The sequence below is a fragment of the Lynx canadensis genome, chromosome D1 (genome assembly GCF_007474595.2).
Source record: "Lynx canadensis isolate LIC74 chromosome D1, mLynCan4.pri.v2, whole genome shotgun sequence".
NCBI lineage: Eukaryota > Metazoa > Chordata > Mammalia > Carnivora > Felidae > Lynx > Lynx canadensis.
Window position 1 is genome coordinate 61,301,127 of NC_044312.2, and position 21,789 is coordinate 61,322,915.

At 38.1% G+C, this 21,789-nt stretch overlaps 1 protein-coding gene and 2 pseudogenes across 1 annotated transcript; 2 read left to right on the forward strand and 1 right to left on the reverse strand.

The window, feature by feature from the left end:
* Positions 1-576: 576 nt before the first annotated feature.
* On the reverse strand, positions 577-1,521 carry LOC115526561 (annotated as a pseudogene).
* Positions 1,522-6,759: 5,238 nt separating this feature from the next.
* On the forward strand, positions 6,760-7,699 carry LOC115524462 (annotated as a pseudogene).
* An 8,936-nt stretch (positions 7,700-16,635) lies between these two features.
* LOC115526267 (olfactory receptor 52A1-like) lies at positions 16,636-17,586 on the forward strand. The gene has a single exon (XM_030333722.1). It carries the CDS (start codon positions 16,636-16,638, stop codon positions 17,584-17,586), a length of 951 nt encoding a protein of 316 aa, XP_030189582.1.
* Positions 17,587-21,789: the final 4,203 nt, after the last annotated feature.

Here is a 21,789-nt window from a genome sequence, read left to right on the forward strand (position 1 = left end):
TATGTATATTTTACCACAATACTAAAAAAGCCACCAGTAAATGTCCTTTAGTTACATTCTTATCTTAATGCAAAAAGCATAAGTGGTGATATTGGGTAGATACATAGATACATGGATATATAGATCGATGATAGACTGATCTTCATGGTCTTTTCTTTATTACCAACATACAAATATATATTAACAAAGAGAAACATCAAGAGAAGTTTATTGCAGTTGTACACTGAGCTGTTCCATAAATACAAGTGGAAACTGTCCATCATTTAGTTCTCTATAGAAATCTTTTTTTCTATATTGTTTACTTATCCTTTTTCTCCTTCCACTGTTCACTCTGTTTGTAATTATCCTCCATAAGACATACAGTTAGAAGGAGATTGACAATTTGTCCTCGAATATTTAATAAATGAAAAAGCTGAAATAACTTGTTTGATTAGAATTTTTGGAATTCACAGACATATAGTAAATAAAAGAACTTTCAGATGGTAAATGCAATTCTGCTTGTGAGAGTAAGAGTAGCTAGTTATTTTAACTATATCACTTATTTTATTTCCATTTATTTTATCAATTCAACTACAATCAAGCAACTTTGACCATTAATGTCCTAATAACATGTTCCCGTATTTTCTTGGTCCTTACTCCATATACAATAGGGTTGAGAAAAGGGGGCACCAAAAGGTACATATTTGCAATAAAAATATGGACATGTGCAGGCACATTTTTCCCAAAACGGTGAGTGAAAATGGAAAAACCAGCTGTGGAATAGAAGACAAGAATAACACAGACATGTGACCCACATGTGCCCAGAGCCTTAAAGCTAGCTTCTCGGGATGGCAGGCGGAATACAGAGCGCAGGATGAAGGCATAGGATACAGCAATGAGAATTGCATCACATGAGCCAATGATAGAAGCCATACTGAGGCTATAACTCTTGGTGGCCCCTATGTCCATACATGCCAGCTTCACCACGGCCATGAACTCACAATAGGTGTGGGCAATAATTCGTTATCTGCAGTAGGGAAGTTGTTTGAGCAGGATGGGATGTGGAGAAAAGAAGGCTACACCCCTAATCACCACAATAATACTCATTATAGTGATGCGTGCATGGGTGAGAATGGTAGTATGGTGCAGTGGATGACAAATGGCCACATAACGGTCAAAGGCCATGGCCAGAAAAAAGCCAGATTCCATAGCAGTAAAACTATGAATGAAGAACATTTGGGCTAGACAGACATCAAAGGCAATGTCATGGACTCCAAGCCAGAAGAGACACAGCATCCGAGGCAGTGTAGATGTGGAGAGGACCAGGTCAGTGACGGAGAGCATGCACAGAAAGAAGAACATAGGCTCGTGGAGACTCCGCTCTGCCCTCACCACGGCCAGGATGCTCACATTCCCCACCACAGCCACCACATACATGGAGCAGAAGGGAATCCCAATCCAGACATGCAGGTGCTCTAGTCCTGGGATGCCCATCAGCAAGAAGGTGACAGGAGAAGGATGAGAGGTGTTGAAAGGAGGCATGATGCTTTTTCCCGTGCTTATCAGTACTTCTAAAGATAAAGTTGCTATGACAGATGATCACAACCAGATGCTAAAAACATGTAGATTCAGTTCAGGAAGACCCTTAATGATCTATTGCTAAAAACAATTCAAATTCATAATCAGGTGTATTTAAATTCACTAGGACCATAATACCAAAATTAGTAATAACTAACCAAATGACTGGTTTAGAAGTACAGAAAGATAATACTTATATCATATTATCCCAGGGACTTTTCTGCTGGGATTTGCTGTTTTCTGCTTCTCCTAGCTCCCATCAAGGCAGTACATAGTACTTATGTAGAACTTCCATCAGTTTTTAAAGATAATATGCTCTCCTTCTGTCCCAAACAAATCTTTATAAATATAATATGTACTAATAAGAACTTACACAGAGTTACCAATACATATGCTTTCCTGAATCATGACAAAATACTTATTATATCCCCCATATATTATTAATCAAACATTTTTTCCAGGCTTTTATATGTAGTATAACCTAGCTTTATTACAGTGAAAAACACAAATATGTCTTTTTCCTGATTTAGCTTTAAACAAGTAATGGTAGTGTAACTTTCAACACCTAATTTATATGGCCAAAACTTATCCCAAAGCTAAGGGAAGGATGAGTTATACAGAAATGATAGCAAATGATCAAATTAAGCTTCGTGAGTCAAAAAAAAGTCTTCTTGAGTAAATGGAACTTAGGTTGGAATGTGAAGATTATATGACTTGGTCCCATGGAATCTGAATATAGATATTTAGGTATAGATAAAGATAATATGTATCCGTTTATCTGCACCCACATGCACACACACATAAACAAAGGAAAGGAAAGGGGCATAAACAAAGTTCCACTGGGAAGGACAATCATGATGTAATGAATTAAATCTAGTGTAACTGAGACTCAAAGATTACAAAGCGATGGGGTGCCTGGGTGGCTCAGTCGGTTAAGCATCCCACTTGAATTCAGGCCATGATCTCATGGTTTGTGGGTTCAAGCCCTGTGTCGTGTTCTGTGCTGACAGCTTGGAGCCTGAAGCCTGTTTTGGATTCTGTATTTCCCTACCTCTCTACCCCTCCTCTGCTCAGGCCCTGTCTCTCTCTCTCTCTCTCTCTCTCCCAAAAATAAACATTAAAAAAATTTAAAAAAATGATTACAAAGAAATTAAAGTGAGATAAAATTCTGTGGGTAAACAAAGGTCCCTACATATTCATGTGTAAGCACATGACCAGCAGGAAATTTTATAATCTAGACCAATGCAGTGGTTGTCAGGTGCTTACTAGTAACTGTTGGAGTTACAGATACAATGCAGAGCATTGTAAGCACAGAAGTAGAAAGTGCACACACTCAGAGATACACACACTGGTTTCTAAGACACTTTTTTTTTTTTTGTACAAAAACACATGATATAATGTCTGTGAGATCATCTCCCTGAAAATGCCAACCTGAGGTTGAGTACGGAGATCATGAGGTATCCTTCTTCTTGTTCCATCAATAGATTCACACAATATGAAATATGGTCAAAATGAGAGAAAACTTTCACTTCTATGAGATCCTTAAAAAAGATCTTCGTTTCCTACAATCTATTTTTTTCTTCATTCCATCCATAAAGAATGAAAAATGTGTATTCCCTCTGTTTCAAAGAATTATATCTTCTTTCTTGAAACTAGGACATTTGGAAAGTAAAAAGATGTTAAGAAAATCCCATGTTTTTGAAAGTTTTCCTTAGATTGCTCAGACTATCTTTCTCTCCATCCTTCTTTAGTTTCATAACCTTAACTATCTCACAAGGAAATGGACTCAGAACCAAGAAGCAACGTAAACGTGTAGTTTCCATATATAGTAGCTTCAACAGGGTAATCTCAGAGGATAAGCAAGAATAACAAGTGACACAAACAGGTCCTCATGGAATCACTAAGAAAGAGGAGGGGGGTATTTGTATTGTTGGTAAATATTTGATAATCTTCCTAATTGCAGGAATCATAGTTTATCTGTACACTCCCTTGGGTTTACAGTTGCAGATATAGCCATCTCTTAGTATTTTGATATAATCTGTCAACCACTTAACAGGACTTGAAGGGAAATGAAAAGATAGAGAACACATTCTTTATTCCTTTAACACATCAGCTTCATTCCATTGCAACTTGGGACATAACTTTGCAGGCCAGAACAGAGGGGGGTGCTATATGTAAATTATTACTAAAATATTCAAGAATTCCTTATCTAGCAAAACTGCCCTTCAAAATGAGGACAATAGGATATTCCCAGACACACAAAAGCTGAGAGAGTTCATTATCTCTAAACCTGCTTTACAAGGAATGCTAAAGGGAGTCCTTTCTGTTGAAATGAAAGGAAGCTAGAGAGTAACTCAAACCTATACAAAAATATAAAGTTCCTCAGCAAAGATAAATACATACACAGGTATAAAAATCAGTATTATCCCAATTTTGGTTCATAACTCAACTTTTTATTCTTCTACAGGATATGAAAGACAAGAGCACAATTATAAATCTAAGTTAATGCATACAAAATATATAAGGATGTACTTTGTAACATTAATAACATAATGTCATTATGTGGGTGGTGGAGTTCTAAAGAAGGGAGTAGAGCTTTTGTCTGGGACTGAAGTTTAGTTTAAAATACATTGTTATAACTTTGGGATGTTATATGTAATTCCTGTGGCAATCACAAAGAAAATATTTGTAAACTATACACAAAAGGAAATGTCAAGGAATCCAAAAAGTGTCATTACAGAAATTAAGCAAACACAAAGACAGGCAATAAAAGAGGAAACGAGGGACAAGAAAGTTATAAGACATAAAGAAAACAAATAACAAAACAGTAATGGTAAATCCTTCCCTAGGAATAATTATTTTAAATGTAAATGTTTTGGGGAGCCTAGGTGGCTCAGTCGGTTGAGCATCTGACTTCTGCTCAGGTCAGGATCTTGCAGTTTGTGGGTTCGAGCCCCGTATCGGGCTCGGTGCTGACAGCTTGGAGCCTGGAGCCTGTTTCGCATTCTGTGTCTCCCTCTCTCTGCCCCTTCCCTGCTCATGCTCTGTCTCTCAAGAATGAATAAACGTTAAAAAAATAATTAAAAAAATAAAAATGAAAAATAAATGTAAATGTTTTAAAATCCCCAGTCAAAATGAAGAGTGGTAGAATGGATGAAAACAGCAGGATTCAGACTTCAGTTTTCCAGTCTGGCATATGAGAATCTGGAAGTTCACACTCTAACCTAACAACAAGTAAAAATCTGAACCAACTGAGAAGTCAGCAACTCTTCCTAGACTCATAAGAGAAGTAAGGTCACAAGGCAAACTGCTGTCCCCCAAACTGGAGAAACCAATAAGTGAAGACAGAAAAATTATAATTTACCAGAGCAGAAATCTCTAAGAGAAGCAGTGCCAGGATAAGAAAATACAAACTATAATTGACAAGTTGCTGGGGGCTTAGTCTGGGGAAACATGAGAGATAAACTCCAGGCGAACGCAGTCATTGATGGGTCCCTACACTTTTTTGAGTTTTACTTCAAGAACCATTAGCTCAGTTGTGACATTCGATGTGACATTCGATATCAGGTACTACTCATATTGTAAGACATCACAGTCAGAGGTGCTTCAGGATTTAAACCACAGCTAATCATTCACAATACAGTGTAAAGGTATTAAAAAGCAAAAGTAGAGAGTCTACCATGCAAAACAGGATATGCAATCTTACCCAAAGCTCAAGAAGTCTAGTGATCCAGTGATCTTTAACAGGGAAGAAAACATAATTACACTAACCTAGCTTCAGAGTATGTCTAAAGTAGCCAGATTCTGCTTTTCTTTTCTTTTATTTATTTATTTATTTATTTATTTATTATTTATTTATTTATTTTAGAGAGAGAGAGTAACAGAGTAAGTGCAGAGAGAGAGGGGGACAGAAGATTCGAATTGGGCTCTGTGCTGCCAGCAGAGAGCTTGACTTGGGGCTCTAACTCATGAACCATGAGTTTATGACCTGAGCCAAAGTCGGAGGCTTAACTGACTGAGCCACGCAGGCACCCCTGCTTTTTTTTTTTTTTTAATACACTATCCTATTTTATTTTATTTTATTTTATTTATTTTTATTTATTTATTTTTGGGACAGAGAGAGACAGAGCATGAACGGGGGAGGGGCAGAGAGAGAGGGAGACACAGAATAGGAAACAGGCTCCAGGCTCCGAGCCATCAGCCCAGAGCCTGATGCGGGGCTCGAACTCACAGACCGCGAGATCGTGACCTGGCTGAAGTCGGACGCTTAACCGACTGCGCCACCCAGGCGCCCCCACTATCCTATTTTAAATTGTCCATTCTTCTTGAATTTGGTAACTGTGCATCCTTTTCTTTTTTTTTTCCCTTCTCTTTCTTCTTCTCCTTCCTTTTCCTAAGCCCCAGTAAAAACAGACTATTTCACATTCCCTATTCCACAAATCTACCCTAAATAAGTGAGCCTTAATTACTTTAGAGAATTAATTTCATCTGGCTGTATCTGAAAGATGAACACCCTCTTCAAATTTCTTCTAAGGACTACGTTGAGTGCCTGGAAAAGCAGTAGTTTGTTCAATATTTTGATAAACGAATGAGTTAATATAAGGAAGATAAACTCTTCTAACAAATCCCATTGGGAACCAATGTTAATGACTCTGAGATAAATAACTCCCTCTCTGGTACCAGGAGTAATATTGAAGTAATATTGAAGGCTCTCATAGGATTATATATTAATGCACACACAGTGACAGAAACAAGATTTCTTCTAGGACATCAAGACTGCCAGGAGAATTTCCAACTGCAGTGAAACTGGGTTGGCATCTAGGTAAAGAAGGAAGACTTAATGGTGGCTTTCAGGCAAACTAGGCTAGAGCTGATGACAGATGGCAAAAATCAGTGTTTTCCATCTCATGGTTTCCATTTCGACAAAAATGAAGGCAGGAATACTGAAATGTTCCCATTTTTTAGCTCAGGTTAAGGTCTGCAGGATTGTTTGCTTCTACCGCTCTGACATTATTATTATAGAACTTCATCAGAACATTCTGGCCATACTGCCATCCATAGATCTGAACTTACTTGCTCAATGCTCAATGGTTGAAAGATAATGGTTGAATGATAGTGAGGGATGAAGCCTCTTCATTTCTCATCCAAGTTTCCTTCTGCAGGTGTCAGAATCAGCAGCAAGAATACAGAATACCAATGTCTATGGCATCCATCAATACATCATATTTGACCCCCAGAACTGTAATCGATCAGAATTCCTGGACTAGAACATGTGCAGTTTTGGATTGGGTTTCCCTTCTTTGCTGTGTGCATAGTGGCTCTTCTGGGAAATATTATTTTACTAATCATCATTGCTACAGAACGCAGCCTGCATCAGCCCATGTATAACTTCCTGGCAGTGCTGGCGGCCACTGACATAGGACTCTGTGCAGCCATTGCTCCCAAGGTGTTGGCCATCTTCTGGTTCAGATCTTGCTCCATGGCCTTTGACAGCTGCCTGACCCAGCTGTTCTTCATTCATGCCTTGCAGTGCATGGAATCTGGCATTCTGTTGGCCATGGCTTTTGACCGCTACATTGCCATCTGTGATCCACTGAGACCCATCCATCCTCATGCCTTCCATCCTGGATCGGATGATAGCAACAGTGGCGATCCGAGCTACAGTGCTGGTTGGTCTGTCACCCATTCTAATCAAAAGATTTCATGTTTTTCATTCCATTCTGATTGCCCCACTGTTACTGTGAGCACATGGCCATGGTCAAGCTAGCTGCAGAAGACATCCAAGTCAATAAAACATGTGGTCTCCCAGTAGGTTTTACAATACTGGGATTTTACATGATTTTTCCTCATTTCCTATATTCTTATTTTCCAGGCTGTTTTTCGTCTACACCAAAAGGAGGCACGGCTCACAGCATTTAACACATGCACAGCTCATATTTTTGTTTTCCTTGAGTTTTATATTCTTGCCTTCTTCTCCTTTTTCAGCCACCGTTTTGGACATGTAGCTCACCCTACCCACATTCTCCTGTCTACCATCTATCTCTTTGTGCCACTCAACCCTATTGTCTATGGTATAAAAAATAAGGTAATTCGTAAGCGTGTGGCATGGATTTTTCTTCTGAGTCATGGATCCCACCAGTGATCTATCAAATGTTTGTGGTCAGGTAGAGAATACTTTTATTTCCTAGAGATGGAGAGAGTTTGGACTCCGTGCATTCACTGTTGGGGATTCACATCATTAGGCTCTATCTTAAAAGCTTTTAGCTCCAAAACCACAGCTAGGTTGACATAAAAAGTATCCAGATTAACAACGGTACTTTCTATCTGTAATGCATTTCACTTCTAATCCAATCTTTATCATGTCCTTCCTTTTACTTTCTTTGTGTTTAATTTGCAGTTCTTTTTACTTATTCATAAAGAAGCTTTGATTATTGGTTTTCAAACTTTCCCTTTTGGAATTTATGCATTTTCAAGTAGGGATTTATTTTAACCATTGCTTTTTCACATGCTACACATTTTGATATTCTGTGTTTTCATTTATTCAATTACGAATAAAATTAATGTTTATTGTGGCTTCTGTTACCCGTGAAATATGCAATATACTCATACATGTAAGGTCATTTGTTTTTTGAAGAAGATAGATAAGTGATGTAATGGATATTAGATAGTCTTCCTGAAATGGAGAGCTGGAGCAAATAATTGTCTGAGAAAATGAACTTTGACATCTACCTCATATGACATAGCAAAATTCACTTAAGGTGAATCATAGACCTAAGCATTGATGAAAAAAACTATAAAGCTCCGGTCTGTTAACCAGACCTCATTAGAGAAGGAAGAGCCTTGGATCACTGAGAGACAGAAAAGTGGCTGTGATACTGCTTCAGTGGAACTTGCCACAAGTCCACCTTGTAGGATGCCAGGGCTCATGAGGAAACGGCTGGCCACTGGGTGCTGCCTGCTTCATTTATTGCAGAATTTGGGCCCTGGAGGAGTTACAAGAGCTTCAGGAGCCTACTGTCGACTACAGATGTCAAACAAACTGCACTGAGTCTGTGGAGTGACCATGTAGGAACCAGGAAGCAAAACTCTCCTCTCCTTCAGTTCCTTACCCATGCCGTCCATGGACAAAGTGTAGCATTGCACCAGCTGTGAAGATAAAGTAATCAGAGGGCCAAGGCACATTTTCACAGAGAAGGCAAAAAGTGAACCTGGAGCTGAGAGGCAATGAATCATTAACCAGCACGCACTTCATGGCAAATAATAAAGTTGTTGGTACATGCACTGGGAACACAATATGCAAGCAGGACCAGTCAGCCATTTATCTTTAGTGAGTGTTGTGCTCACAGCAGCCATCACCTATACAGCTGACAATCAAATATTCTCTTTGACATCTGCTAAAGAAAAAAAAAAAGTAAGAAAGCACAGACTAAGCATAAACACTCAACTCTCCTGACATCAAAAGTGAGGATATTTTTAAGAGCCAGGCTGGAAGGGGCTATTGGCCAGCTGTGTTTTCTAATTGGCTATGTGAGTGATATTCTTATTTTGCTCATGCCTAGATATTTATTTTTTATTTTTTGCTTGAAAAAAATATTTATTTATTTTAGGGCAAGTGCAAGCATGGGAGGGGCAATGAGAGGGGGATAGAGGATCCAAAGTGGGCTCTGAGCTGACAGGCTGACAGCAGTGAGCTTGATGTGGGGTTCAAACTCACAAACCCTGAGATCATGGCCTGAGCCGAAGTCAGAGGCTCAACTGACTGAGCCACCAAGGTGCCCCTGGATATATGTTTATTTGTTTGTTTATATTTTTAATTTATTTTTATTCTTTTTTAAATGTTTTTATTTGTTTTTGAGAGACAGAAAGAGACAGAGCATGAGTGAGGTGGGGAGAGGCAGAGAGAGAGAGGGAGACACAGAATCTGAAGCAGGCTCCAGGTTCTGAAATGTCAGAACAGAGCCTGATGTGGGGTTAGAACTCACAAACTGTGAGATCATGTCCTGAGTCAAAGTTGGACATTTAACCAACTGAGCCACCCAGGCACCTGTAGATATTTATTTTTTAAATGAAGATTGCATATAGAACTTTTGAAAATTCTTTTTCTGCATATATTGATATGAACTTCTGTTTCTGGTTAAATCTTATTGTGTTGGGTTCCTATTAAAATATCCAGAACAAGTGCTTCTGGCCACCTCATTTACTAAATAACTACCTGGTACAAACCATTAATTTTTTTCTGGACATTGCAGTCACATGTAGTAGATTGTATTATTAGTCCCTAATATTTATGAAACTTTCTTAATAATGTCACCCATATCAGTCTGTGCCATATTAATCACATTTTTTTCCATATTAATCGCATCAGTATTACATCATGTGACTTCCTTGTCAATGTAATAGAAATGGAGAGACTTATGTCACTTATGAACTAATAATTTAAAATTCATCATTTACTGGGGTGTCTGGATGTTTTAGTCAGTTAAGCGTCTGACTTCAGCTCAGGTCATGATCTCAACGCTTGTGGGTTCAAGCCCCGGGTCAAGCTCTGTGCTGACAGCTCTGAGCCTGGAGCCTGCTTTGAATTCTGTGTCTCCCTCTTTCTCTGCCCCTACCCTGCTAGCACTCTGTTTCTCTCTTTCTCTCTCTCTCTCTCAAAAATAAATAAACATTAAATTCACCATTTACTTTCATAGTCTCTCTTTCTCTGGTGACACAACAATAGCAGTGGTTAATAAAAGGGCTCCGCCTTCAGCCTAAGCCCTGGATCAAAGCAGCAAAACTGACACATAGGTGAGAAGTATATCTTTGTTGTTACAAGTTCCTGAGATTTAGGGAATTTATTTTACTACAACATTAGTTGGTCTATGTTGATTGATGCAGGTTATAAATGGCTCCCTGTCTCAACTATTTTCCACTTATATCAATTACCAAAGGAATAGCCAGGCAGCTTACTTAAATACAGTTGAGAACATTAACACTTCTCTACTACAAAACCAAAGTCAATTTCTCGCCTTTTTTTTTTTAGGAATTAGAGCCTAGGTCTTACAATTGCACCACTCTTATCTCTCAAAATTATCTTTTATTTTAGTTTTTTAATGTTTATTTTGAGAGAGAAAGAAAGAGCATGAGTGGGGGAGGGGCAGAGAGTGATGGAGAAGAGAAATTCCAAGCAGGCTCCATGGTGTCAGGGCAGAGCCCAATGTGCAGCTAGATCAGGAGGCGTGAGGTCATGACCTGAGCTAACATCAAGAGTCGAAACGCTTAACTGACTGAGTCACCCAGGCACCCCTCGAAATTATCCTTTATAAGTGAATCCCCCTTGCTTATTCCTTTCCAGTTACCCATGCCTCCTTACAGCTACCAAGCATGCATTGTATAGTCAACTTCAATGTCTTTGCATTTTCTGTTGTCCTTGACTGCAACACCCTTCCCCCAGTATCCATGAGGCCCATACATACCCTATACTGGAACACACTATTGCAATTCACCTGCTCTCTAATCCTTGTGTATACCCTTATACACACGTGTGTAGACACCCACACACACACATTCAGAAAGAGACAGATTGAAAAGACTTGTTCTCACAGTTTTAACCCTCATCATTAGGGGAACCTAATATCCATTTTTAAAATTAATCTCCAAGAAATGAATAGTGAGAGAATGAAAATGTGAGGCATTTGACAATGTTGGCATAAAATAAATATAGTAAGTAATTTCAAAGTTGGTGTTAGTCATGTAAAAGAATTATGAACACGGTAATAACTTTCATGGAGACAAGAAAGCACTTGCTCAGGTTGCTAATTATAAGCATGAGTGGCCTCAACAAAATGAGTCCAAATATTTAATAGAGACAAAGGAAACAATACAATGTTGTGATGAAAACAAAAGCAACTGAGAAGTGAAAACTTTGCTTTAGCAAAAAGGGGGAGATAGTTTTATAGAGGTCCTTTAGTTTCAATTTTAAGTTTCCAACATAATTTTGCATGCTATGAGTAGTATTTATAAAGATAAGCATCTTTTCTGTTCCCTTAAGCCACAAGTCTGGCCATAGGCCAGAGGGTGAACTAAATTGTCTTCCCTCTTTTCCATCTACAAATTTTCCATTTCCTAGATGTTCCCCCCGCCATTTCTAATGATCTCAGATTCACCATGATCTGAACATGACTCATAATTTGAGATTCCCTGATTTTCATTCTTTGAAAATAACTTCTTACGGAGTAACTGCTTTCTGGCTATGTGCCCTCCAGCAAGAGATACCTTTCTCCTCCAAAATGGGGCTGAGTTTCAGTCAGGTGGTGAGCTCTCTAGGCCAGGTCTGAAAATTGCCCTGGGATCACCTCAAATTCAAAGGCCAAGAAAAGCAACAGCTAAAGACAGATGATAAAAAACACTTAGCTATTAGTACCTTTCCAAATCAAAGCCTAGCAAAAAAAAACAAAACAAAACAAAACAAAACAAACAAAAAAAAAACTGCTTCATCCATTGATCTTACATTGTAGCCAGCTCTCTCTTTTTCTGGGTAAATTTCTTCTCCACTAATTGGGACCTGAGTATGGCTCAGTGTTTCTAATTGTAGCAAATTTTAAGAGGAACCGGAAAGGATAGAGAATTAGATGATCCTAATCCTGCATCTTTCAGTGGCATACTTTCCTTTGACATGTCACATTTTCTCTGACCCAAGTAGATTTGTCAATAATATTAGAGATAGACTAGATTCATGTCATTTAGAGATGGAAGAGATGCGAAGGTAATCCAGTACCATCTTCTTAATCCCATGTGAAGAAAACTATGAACTGCCATCCCAGTTAATTAGTGGCGGGCAAAAATAAAATAAAATAAAATAAAATAAAATAAAATAAAATAAAATAAGGTTTTCAAGCTCCTTCTCTAGTGTTTACTACAAAGTAGTTCTAGCATTGCTTGGTTTATAAAAAATAAGATAATCCATGTTTTTGAATGGTGTGTGTTTGTGTGTGTGCGTGTGTTTGCAGTTTGAGCAGGAAAGCTTGTAAGAGATGAAGAGAAAGTCAAAAATGGGAACGTCCTATTTATTGCCTTTAATAGTTTCGCTATCTGGGCTTGTTGCCACCATAAGCATAGCTCATAACTCATCTCCCTAAATATAGTTTTCTCTTTATCTGGGGCATCAAAATCTAGTATATTTGTCTCTTGTTTCTTATACTTTACCCTGCCTCCATTTAAGGCATCTTCATATTCTTCTCTCCTTCTCTTTTACTCAGGGACCAGGAATGAACATTTTTCTGATCTGATTAATACAGAAAGATTGCATAAGATGCATGCCTTTATGGCCTTAGAAGCTACTAGAAATTAGTTTTCCTATTTATGGGTTTTCCATCTACCTACTGACTTTATTTATTTTTAAGGTGTTTTTTTTTAATTTAATTTTTTTGGGGGGTGCAGAGAGAGGGAGAGAGAGTCCCAAGCAGACTCCACATTGTCAGTGTGGAGCCCAATGCAGGACTCAAACTCACAAACCATGAGATCATGACCTGAGCTGAAATCAAGAGTCCAATGCTTAACTGACTGAGCCACCCAGGTGCCCTTACCTACTAAGACTTTAATTTTTTTTTTCAACGTTTATTTATTTTTGGGACAGAGAGAGACAGAGCATGAACGGGGGAGGGGCAGAGAGAGAGAGGGAGACACAGAATCGGAAACAGGCTCCAGGCTCTGAGCCATCAGCCCAGAGCCTGACGCGGGGCTCGAACTCCCGGACCGCGAGATCGTGACCTGGCTGAAGTCGGACGCTTAACCGACTGCGCCACCCAGGCGCCCCCCTACTAAGACTTTAAAGGAGGACATGATTATTTATCAGGTGAAGTGGTCAAATTAATTAAAATCAGTGAAATATATTGACTCCACCACAGTCTGCACATGATTGGGAAGTTGTTTTTTTTGTTGTTGTAACAATGATCATTTCATCTGCTTACACGAATGTCCAATCCCATAGGTCAAACTGAGGGAGTGTATTCCACTCCAGAAAATTCAACATCTCATGAAGTTTTAATCAACTCTTTTTTCAGGAAGTTTCTCATGTGCAGGATTGGAGGAGGTGTCAGCATGAGCCTGATGTGGGGGGTCGATCTAATAAACCGTGAGACCATGACCTGACCTGAGCCAAATCAAGAGTTAGATCCCCAACCGACTGAACCACCCAGGTCCCCTCATTTCCATATTTTTGTTTTACCTTTTGTTTTGTCTTTCTCAAGAAGGCAGTGATGTGTCTGTATTCTAAGAAGTTCTATACAGGTTCTGACAAGCACTAACTACCAAACACTGAGTGTTTACTTTCTTTCATACATTGTCCTGAGTTCTTCACATATAAACTAACATAGTTCTCACAATAATTCAATGAGTTAAGTGCCATTATTACTCCCATTTACAGTTGAGAAAAATTAAGGAACTGGGTAAGATTCCATGTAACATATCGTAGTGCCAGCAATAGATGATATGCTATATTTCTAAATTCTTATCCCATGATTTTCCGTACTATTTGTTATCTTTTTATCAGATTATCAGTCTGCTGCAGCCTCAAGAAAAAACAGTGGAGAGGCTCAGGAAAACAGAGGTAATCATACCAATAGGTCCTAGAGACAGGAGACACAGAGGCCTTGCAGGGCCAAATAGAAAATCACCAGGGTGATCAGGAGGCAGAAGAAAGGAGGGGGAGGTGGGGAGGGTGGCAAAGGCAGAGCATTTAAGTGCTTAAGCTCTGGCCTTTGTTGGTATTTCCACAGGAAAGGAAGGAAGGGAAGTGTGAACAGTTTAGAATTGGTTAGTTGGAATAAGTTTGGTGGATTTTGTGTTAGAGGTGGAGTGTCTAGTTTCCTGGTACTTGGCCCCAAGATAATTAAGGCAGAGGGATACTGTTTCCTGGCAGATAAAGGAGGTATGGACTGGTTAGTTTGCATATCGAAGGTATGATCCTGGCTGGGCCCTTTGTTACCTTAAGAATTAACTAACCCAGCCAGAGAGGGGTGGGTCTCTCCCAGCCAGAAAGGTTTTGTAAGATATCAAAACATCATAATATACAAAAAATTACATATACATATATATTTATATATATGATATAAAACCTTACATATAATGTATATTTTATCATATACAAATTTAATGTTTATATATATTTTGTTTACATTTATACATTTTATATTTTTATATTTTCTTATATATTTATATAATATAAATTATATACACAAATGTTTATATAAATATGTATTTGTCTAATATAAATTTATTTTATATAATATGTATTCATATTACTTGTATAACTATTATAATTATTTTATGTATTATAAATATACAAATAATGCATATATATATTTGCATTTATATAATACACATTTATATTATTTATATATAGCATATGCTATACTATTTAGCATTTTATCCTTATACTGTCAAGCATCATAAATATATCTAGTGGCCTTTTACTGTTCCTTTAGGTTCTGCCTTTGTCTACTCATGTCACCTTAGTAAGATATATTCACGTTTATCAGTAATCTCTTCTAGAGAATCCACTACTTCCTCACCTAACCTCGTTATTTGGGCATCATAGGGAATTTCCTTTCACAAAATTTCTATAATATATAGCTTTTTATTGCCTTGGTCATAGTCCATTGGTATATGTAGCTACAGAAGGTCATATAATGATCTCCTACTTTCAATCAAGCAGTAAAGTATTTTAGATTTTATTGCATTAGGGACTTCTTAGTTATAGCCACATCTATATTCCTACTGACTGTGAACCAGTCTGTTTTTTCCTATGATGTTATAGCAGTAATCCTTCTAGTTTCCCTTCAAAGAAAAATGTGTAAAATCTCATTCAGAGCGGTATTCTCTATTCAATGATTTGGCTATGACAAAATCATAAGGAAAACAAAATGAAACTTTTGGATGATTTTAAGCTTGTAGAATGGCTAATGAAAAAGTAAAAAAGAGTACATAAGGTTTACTGAATAAATTTATAAGGAAAGAGAGCAAATTATAAAAATTCCAGAAGTTTGTGGTGGGTGTGAAATGGGACAGTACAATCAAAAGAGTAATTATTTTCTTGGCCAGAAAACACCAGTAAAATGAACGAAAGCACCTAGGTTAGGTCGAGCTCCATTATGGACATTAGAGTGGCTCACAGCCAACCCTGCCTTTTTGCATCTGAAACACATTAATATCGTCAGAATATTTAAGCTACACTGGTTTTCCAATTGATCCGTTTCTGTAGGTTACTATCCTATCCTAATTTATGGTGCCTGTTTATTCAATTGACTTCCTATCAATCTTCACAACTTTCTGTCTTCTCTAGGATCTGTGACTACTTCCATTACCATCTACCCCATTCTGCTTATATATCCACTTTGAAAGCTAACCAAACAGAATTATCTCAGTGAGTCAAATACACTCTGCCTCTACTGATAAAAGAACAACTCCTCCATATCATTTCCATGAACCTGGATAATGGGTCTGCACATAGTCAGCTCAACCAGTATTTGCAGAAAGAACAAATCTCCTCATTCCCCACTCTGAGAGTCAATTCCTAAGATCTGTGGGGACAGTATTTTACTCCCTAAACCACAAAAAAAAAAAATGGGAAGACTGGGAAAGGCTGCCATTTTCTGGAGATTCTGAGCTTTGAAAACAATGGACAGGTCTATGGGATTGAGAATCTATCCTATGCCTTCAAGTGCCACAGAGGGATTTCTCTTAATCTGAAAGGTGTCTGGAGTTTGGAGATAGATATAGACAAAGGAGGTAATATTGTCCTCTATGACACCATCTGAGAACACTTCAGAACCTAGCAAGATCAATGCTCTTAGAATCATAAATTCCATTTCTACAATTTCTTCATGCAGACACCCACACTGGCTTTGGGAAAAGATATTCAAGAATCCTGTTCTAATAGTGACTTGTTGATTCCCCAAAATTAAAAGTAGTGGCCACATTTCCATCTATGTTTTTTTATGTTGTAGAAGACATGATAAGAATTCCCTTATTTTTCATCCATAATTTTTCTCTGAATAGGTATCAGAGTCAGTGGAGAGAAAAGGATTTATCACCCTGATGGGATCTACCAACATGTCATATCTGAACCCAAAGACTGTGACCCTGATTGGGATCCCTGGACTAGAGCATGTGCAGTTTTGGATCGGATTTCCCTTCCTTGGAGTGTGCCTGGTGGCTGTGCTGGGGAACATCTTCTTGTTAATCATCATCCCTACAGAACGCAGTCTTCACCAACCCATGTACATCTTCCTAGCAGTTTTGGCAGCCACTGACCTAGGTCTCTGTGTAGCCATCGCTCCCAAGATGTTGGCCATCTTCTGGTTTGGCTTGTGCTCCATGGCTTTTGATGCTTGCCTCACTCAGCTCTTCTTTATTCATGCCTTGCAGGGCATGGAATCTGGTATCCTGTTGGCCATGGCCTTTGACCGCTATGTTGCCATCTGTGATCCTTTGAGGCACACATCTATCCTCACACCTCTCTTTCTAGTTCAAATCATACTGATGGTAGTAGTCCGGGCAACGGTGCTTGTTGGAATTTTACCCATTCTGCTTAAACGCCTGCAACTTTTCCAATCTGTGGTCATTGTCCATTCCTACTGTGAGCACATGGCTGTGGTCAAGTTGGCTGCAGAAGATGTCCATATTAATAAATCATATGGGCTCTTTGTGGCCTTTGCGATTCTAGGTTTTGACATGATCTTTGTCTTCATCTCCTACATTCTGATATTTCAGGCTGTTTTTCGTCTTCCCCAGAAGGAGGCACGACGCAAAGCATTCAATACTTGTACTGCCCATATTGTTGTCTTCCTGGAGTTTTATATCCTTGCTTTTTTTTCCTTCTTCAGCCACCGTTTTGGACATGTATCACCCTATGTTCATATCCTCTTGTCTACCATCTATCTGCTTGTGCCCCCTGCCCTTAACCCCATTGTCTATGGTGTGAAGACCAAGGAGATCCGCATGCGGGTTGCTCAGATTTGTATTCTGAAGCCTGACATCCAGAAGTGATCTAAGAACAGAATGACACCGGAAAAATGTATACTTACCCATTTATGATGGAAACTCCTTGCACTATGTCTATGTTGGTGGGAGTTTCACATTATAAGGATCTCCCCTAAATAATCTATATTACCCAAACAAAAGGAATCAGAAGGTGAGATAAACTTGAGTAACAAGTATATAAGCATCTCATTAATTCCTATAATCTCCCCCATCTCTCTATTCCTTTCTTCCTTTATCTTTTCTTTTTACCTTCCTTCCTTCTATCAATCTTTCTTGTTTTTTTTTTTCTTCCTTCCTCATTTGCACATCTATTGTATCTTTCTGCAATACCAAGAAGCAGTTTATCCTTTATGTGTAACAGTGACAAAGACAGATTCCATGATTTCAAAAGATGAGAGTATAGCTACAATATAAAATACTGAGCAAATATAATTTAATGTTATTTAGGCCATGGTAAAAGAATAAGAAAAGATCTACTTTCACATGTGAGAAGCAACTAATTTAGATTTTAAAAAGAATTGGAGAAGACCTCATATAGGAAGTCAAGACAAATGTGAGATTTGAATAATGCATTTTACTTAAAATGATAAAATGTTATTAACCAAGATTTCATATTTTTAAAACACTATCATCATAACTCATATAGATGTGGAGAAGTATGTGCGGGTGTGTGTGCATCTAACCTCCTTGAGCAGTGATTCAGGAAAAAGCAGGCTCATCTGTGCCTTTGTTAGTGATCAATAATACACAGAATTCTGAAGTAGGGAATTATGTATTAATATATCAATGTCTGACACATGGTTTTATTTGTTGTACAAATATAGTCATTTTATTGGATAAATGAACAACTCAACTTTTCAGAGTTGCCATTGACTAGCTTGTGATGGCCTTGGAAGGAGTTTATTCTCTGTATAGTCTGGTAACTCACTATGAACTTATTTTTTTACCCTAAATGATATTAGGAGATACTTCCAACATTTTTGAGATGTAATCCATCAACATGAGCAGTTCTCTGATGAGGGGCATGAAACTTCTTAAAGGGCTTACAAGCTAGTGAAGAAAATCCAAAGACTTTGAAGTTTATCTATATCTCCTTTAGTTCCCTTTTCATGTAAGACCTTCTTGTCCAGCATCTCTGTGGCTTGAGAGCAGATACACTACCATTATTATCACCATATGGACACCAATAATCTTAACTCAGTTGGTTTCTCTATTTACCATAGTGGTTTGTCTCCCTCCTCTTGATGGTCAAGCTAAAGACTTATACTATGTCTTATAGTAGGAATAGAAGATTAAAGTTTACCCTATGATGATCTCAGTATATAAACAGGTGAGTATGGCATAAGAGTGTCTATCAAGGGTTTCCCCAAAAGCAAATCAAAGCAATAATTTTAGTGTATGTAGTATATTTGGGACTTGCTTCAAGAAAAAAGTTTGCAAGGGACTGAGCAAGAAAGATAATGAAGGGAAGTAAGCCATTCATGTGTGCATGACTGAGCAGGTTACTGCTATGGATTACCAGAGCTCTTTCCTGTTGAGGGTTTTTGGAAAAGGTAAGGGTCACACCTTGAAACTGTACCAATGAGGGGCTAGAAACAGCATATTTATCTAGACATCTCCATCTCTTGTTAGATGGTAACTCCTAAAATATCACCTTCCCAACACTTCTCACATGTACTATTTATGGACAGAGCATGCTCCCCAGGTCAGAGAAAGGTCTTGGAGTCATGGGAATCCACTGAAATGAAGAGACTATCTACAGGCAATATATGGAGCAGGTTGAGGGTAAATGGACAGTCTTTTATAATGTAGCTAAGAAAATGTTTCTCTGGGTAAACATGAAAAAAACAAGTAAACAGAAGACAGTAAGTTCCTTCATGATTTCACAGACTTAGACAAGGTATGGAACAATGCTAAATGTGTCATGTACTCCAGAGAAAGAATCCCCATGAAATAGATTTGTAGGAGAATTAATACATAGGTCTCAGGTACCAAGTAGTCAGATATTTATGGCAAAAATTCTGAAGTACGAACTATTTAGAAGGACAAATGGAAACACTAGTTTTCCAATATGTGGAGACTTTCCCTGTTACCTGAGCCAATGGAAAACTGAGTTTGGTTATATAGCCTTTCTACTGGGAAGGAGGGGGCATCCTTTGTTTCCCAGGCAGACAAGATAAGGCTCACTGGATGATTTTTTTTTTTTTTTGGTATTATCTTGTGTGTCTTCACAAGAAATATTGAGACATATTGAATTAAATTCTTATCCTAAAGTGATTTTTGTAATAAGAAAGATTCTTTTATATATTTTGTGGGACTAGAATTCCATCTAGAGCCTTTTATGTTTTTTACTTTAAAAAATTTTGTTTTGGGGCGCCTGGGTGGCGCAGTCGGTTAAGCGTCCGACTTCAGCCAGGTCACGATCTCGTGGTCCGTGAGTTCGAGCCCCGCGTCAGGCTCTGGGCTGATGGCTCGGAGCCTGGAGCCTGTTTCCGATTCTGTGTCTCCCTCTCTCTCTGCCCCTCCCCCGTTCATGCTCTGTCTCTCTCTGTCCCAAAAATAAATAAACGTTGAAAAAAAAAAAAATTTTGTTTAGGGGCGCCTGGGTGGCGCAGTCGGTTAAGCGTCCGACTTCAGCCAGGTCACGATCTCGCGGTCCGTGAGTTCGAGCCCCGCGTCAGGCTCTGGGCTGATGGCTCAGAGCCTGGAGCCTGCTTCCGATTCTGTGTCTCCCTTTCTCTCTGCCCCTCCCCCGTTCATGCTCTGTCTCTCTCTGTCCCAAAAATAAATAAACGTTGAAAAAAAAAAATTTAAAAAAAAAAATTTTGTTTAATGTTTATTTATTTTTGAGAGAGAGAGAGAGAGAGAGAGAGAGCAGGGGAGGGGCAGAGAGAGGGGGAGACACAGAATCAGAAGCAGGCTCCGGGCTCTGAGCTGTCAACACAAAGCCCGACGCAGGGCTCCAACTCACCAACCATGAGATCATGACCTGAGCCTAAGTCAGAGGCTTAACCAACTAAGCCACCCAGGTATCCCCCCACCCCCATCTAGAGTCTTTTAAAAGAAAGACATACAAAAGGCAGACCAAAAGAGTGAGATTTCCAAATAAGATAAACTAGCTGTCTTCAAAAAAAATATGGAATATACTAGTGAAGGAAACTTTCAATCCTCCTGCCACTATCTGATCAAAATCCAAAACAGGTGTGAGAGCTATTAATCTATTTATCCATTTATTAATTCATTCATTTTGTTTAAACTCAGTATCTATATTGTGTACATAGTATGAAAGGCTCTGAAAGAGCCTAAATAATGTTCATGCAGTCCCTGCCCTCAAGAAATTCTCTCCAGGAAAACAGTACTGTAAAAATATTAAAAACATGGATATTTTGATCAGACAGATGTAAGCCTGACTTTTGACTCTACTATCTAATAGCTGTGTGTTATAAAAAGAAAATTTAAAAATATTTTAATTGTCTGAACCTAGCTTCCCTCATATTTATAATTGGGATAATAATAATTCCCTTAAAGGACGATTGTATGGACATAACAATTTAAAATGTGTTTTAAGCATAGCACATAATGATAAGGTGCTTAAAAGATAGTTATTATCATTATTAAAATTGTTAACAATAATAATGAAGACAGGCATTAAAAATTTAATATAAAATGCAATGAAGTCATTGTTATGACAGCAACCTGAGATAAGGAAAAATAGACGGAGTAAGGAAACACTGGCGGTGTATTTTTTTGTTGCTTCCACTATAAAATTTTAATATATTGAAGAAAATCTTACTATAATAAAATTTCCATTTCCTTTCTAGTCCTCTTGATATGCAGCTTCTTGCTCTGAATGGAAATAAGAATACCTATTTTAAAAAGTAGTGCAAATTTGAAACATCCTAAAGGAAATATTTGATACATGGACAGTTTATGACTTCTAATGGAAGTTGATTTTAGGGAAAAACTGAAGTTAAATTCTATAAAAACTCCAATAAATGTCTATGCCTTTACAATCATAGGATATTATGTGTTAATAGATGTTCACGTACCAATGCCCAAGTGAGATCAGTTAGAGAGAAAATTCGTATGTGTAATCTGACTCAAGCTCCTACTTCATAACCACAGCAGAGTTAAATTCTACATTGCATTTATTTCTTTTCCAGCATTGTGGAGATATAATTGATATATAACACTGTTCAGGTTTAAGAT

Coding starts and splice junctions, on each gene's coding strand:
- LOC115526267 (XM_030333722.1), top strand. CDS start 16,636: ATGGGATCTACCAACATGTCATATCTGAACCCAAAGACTGTGACCCTG.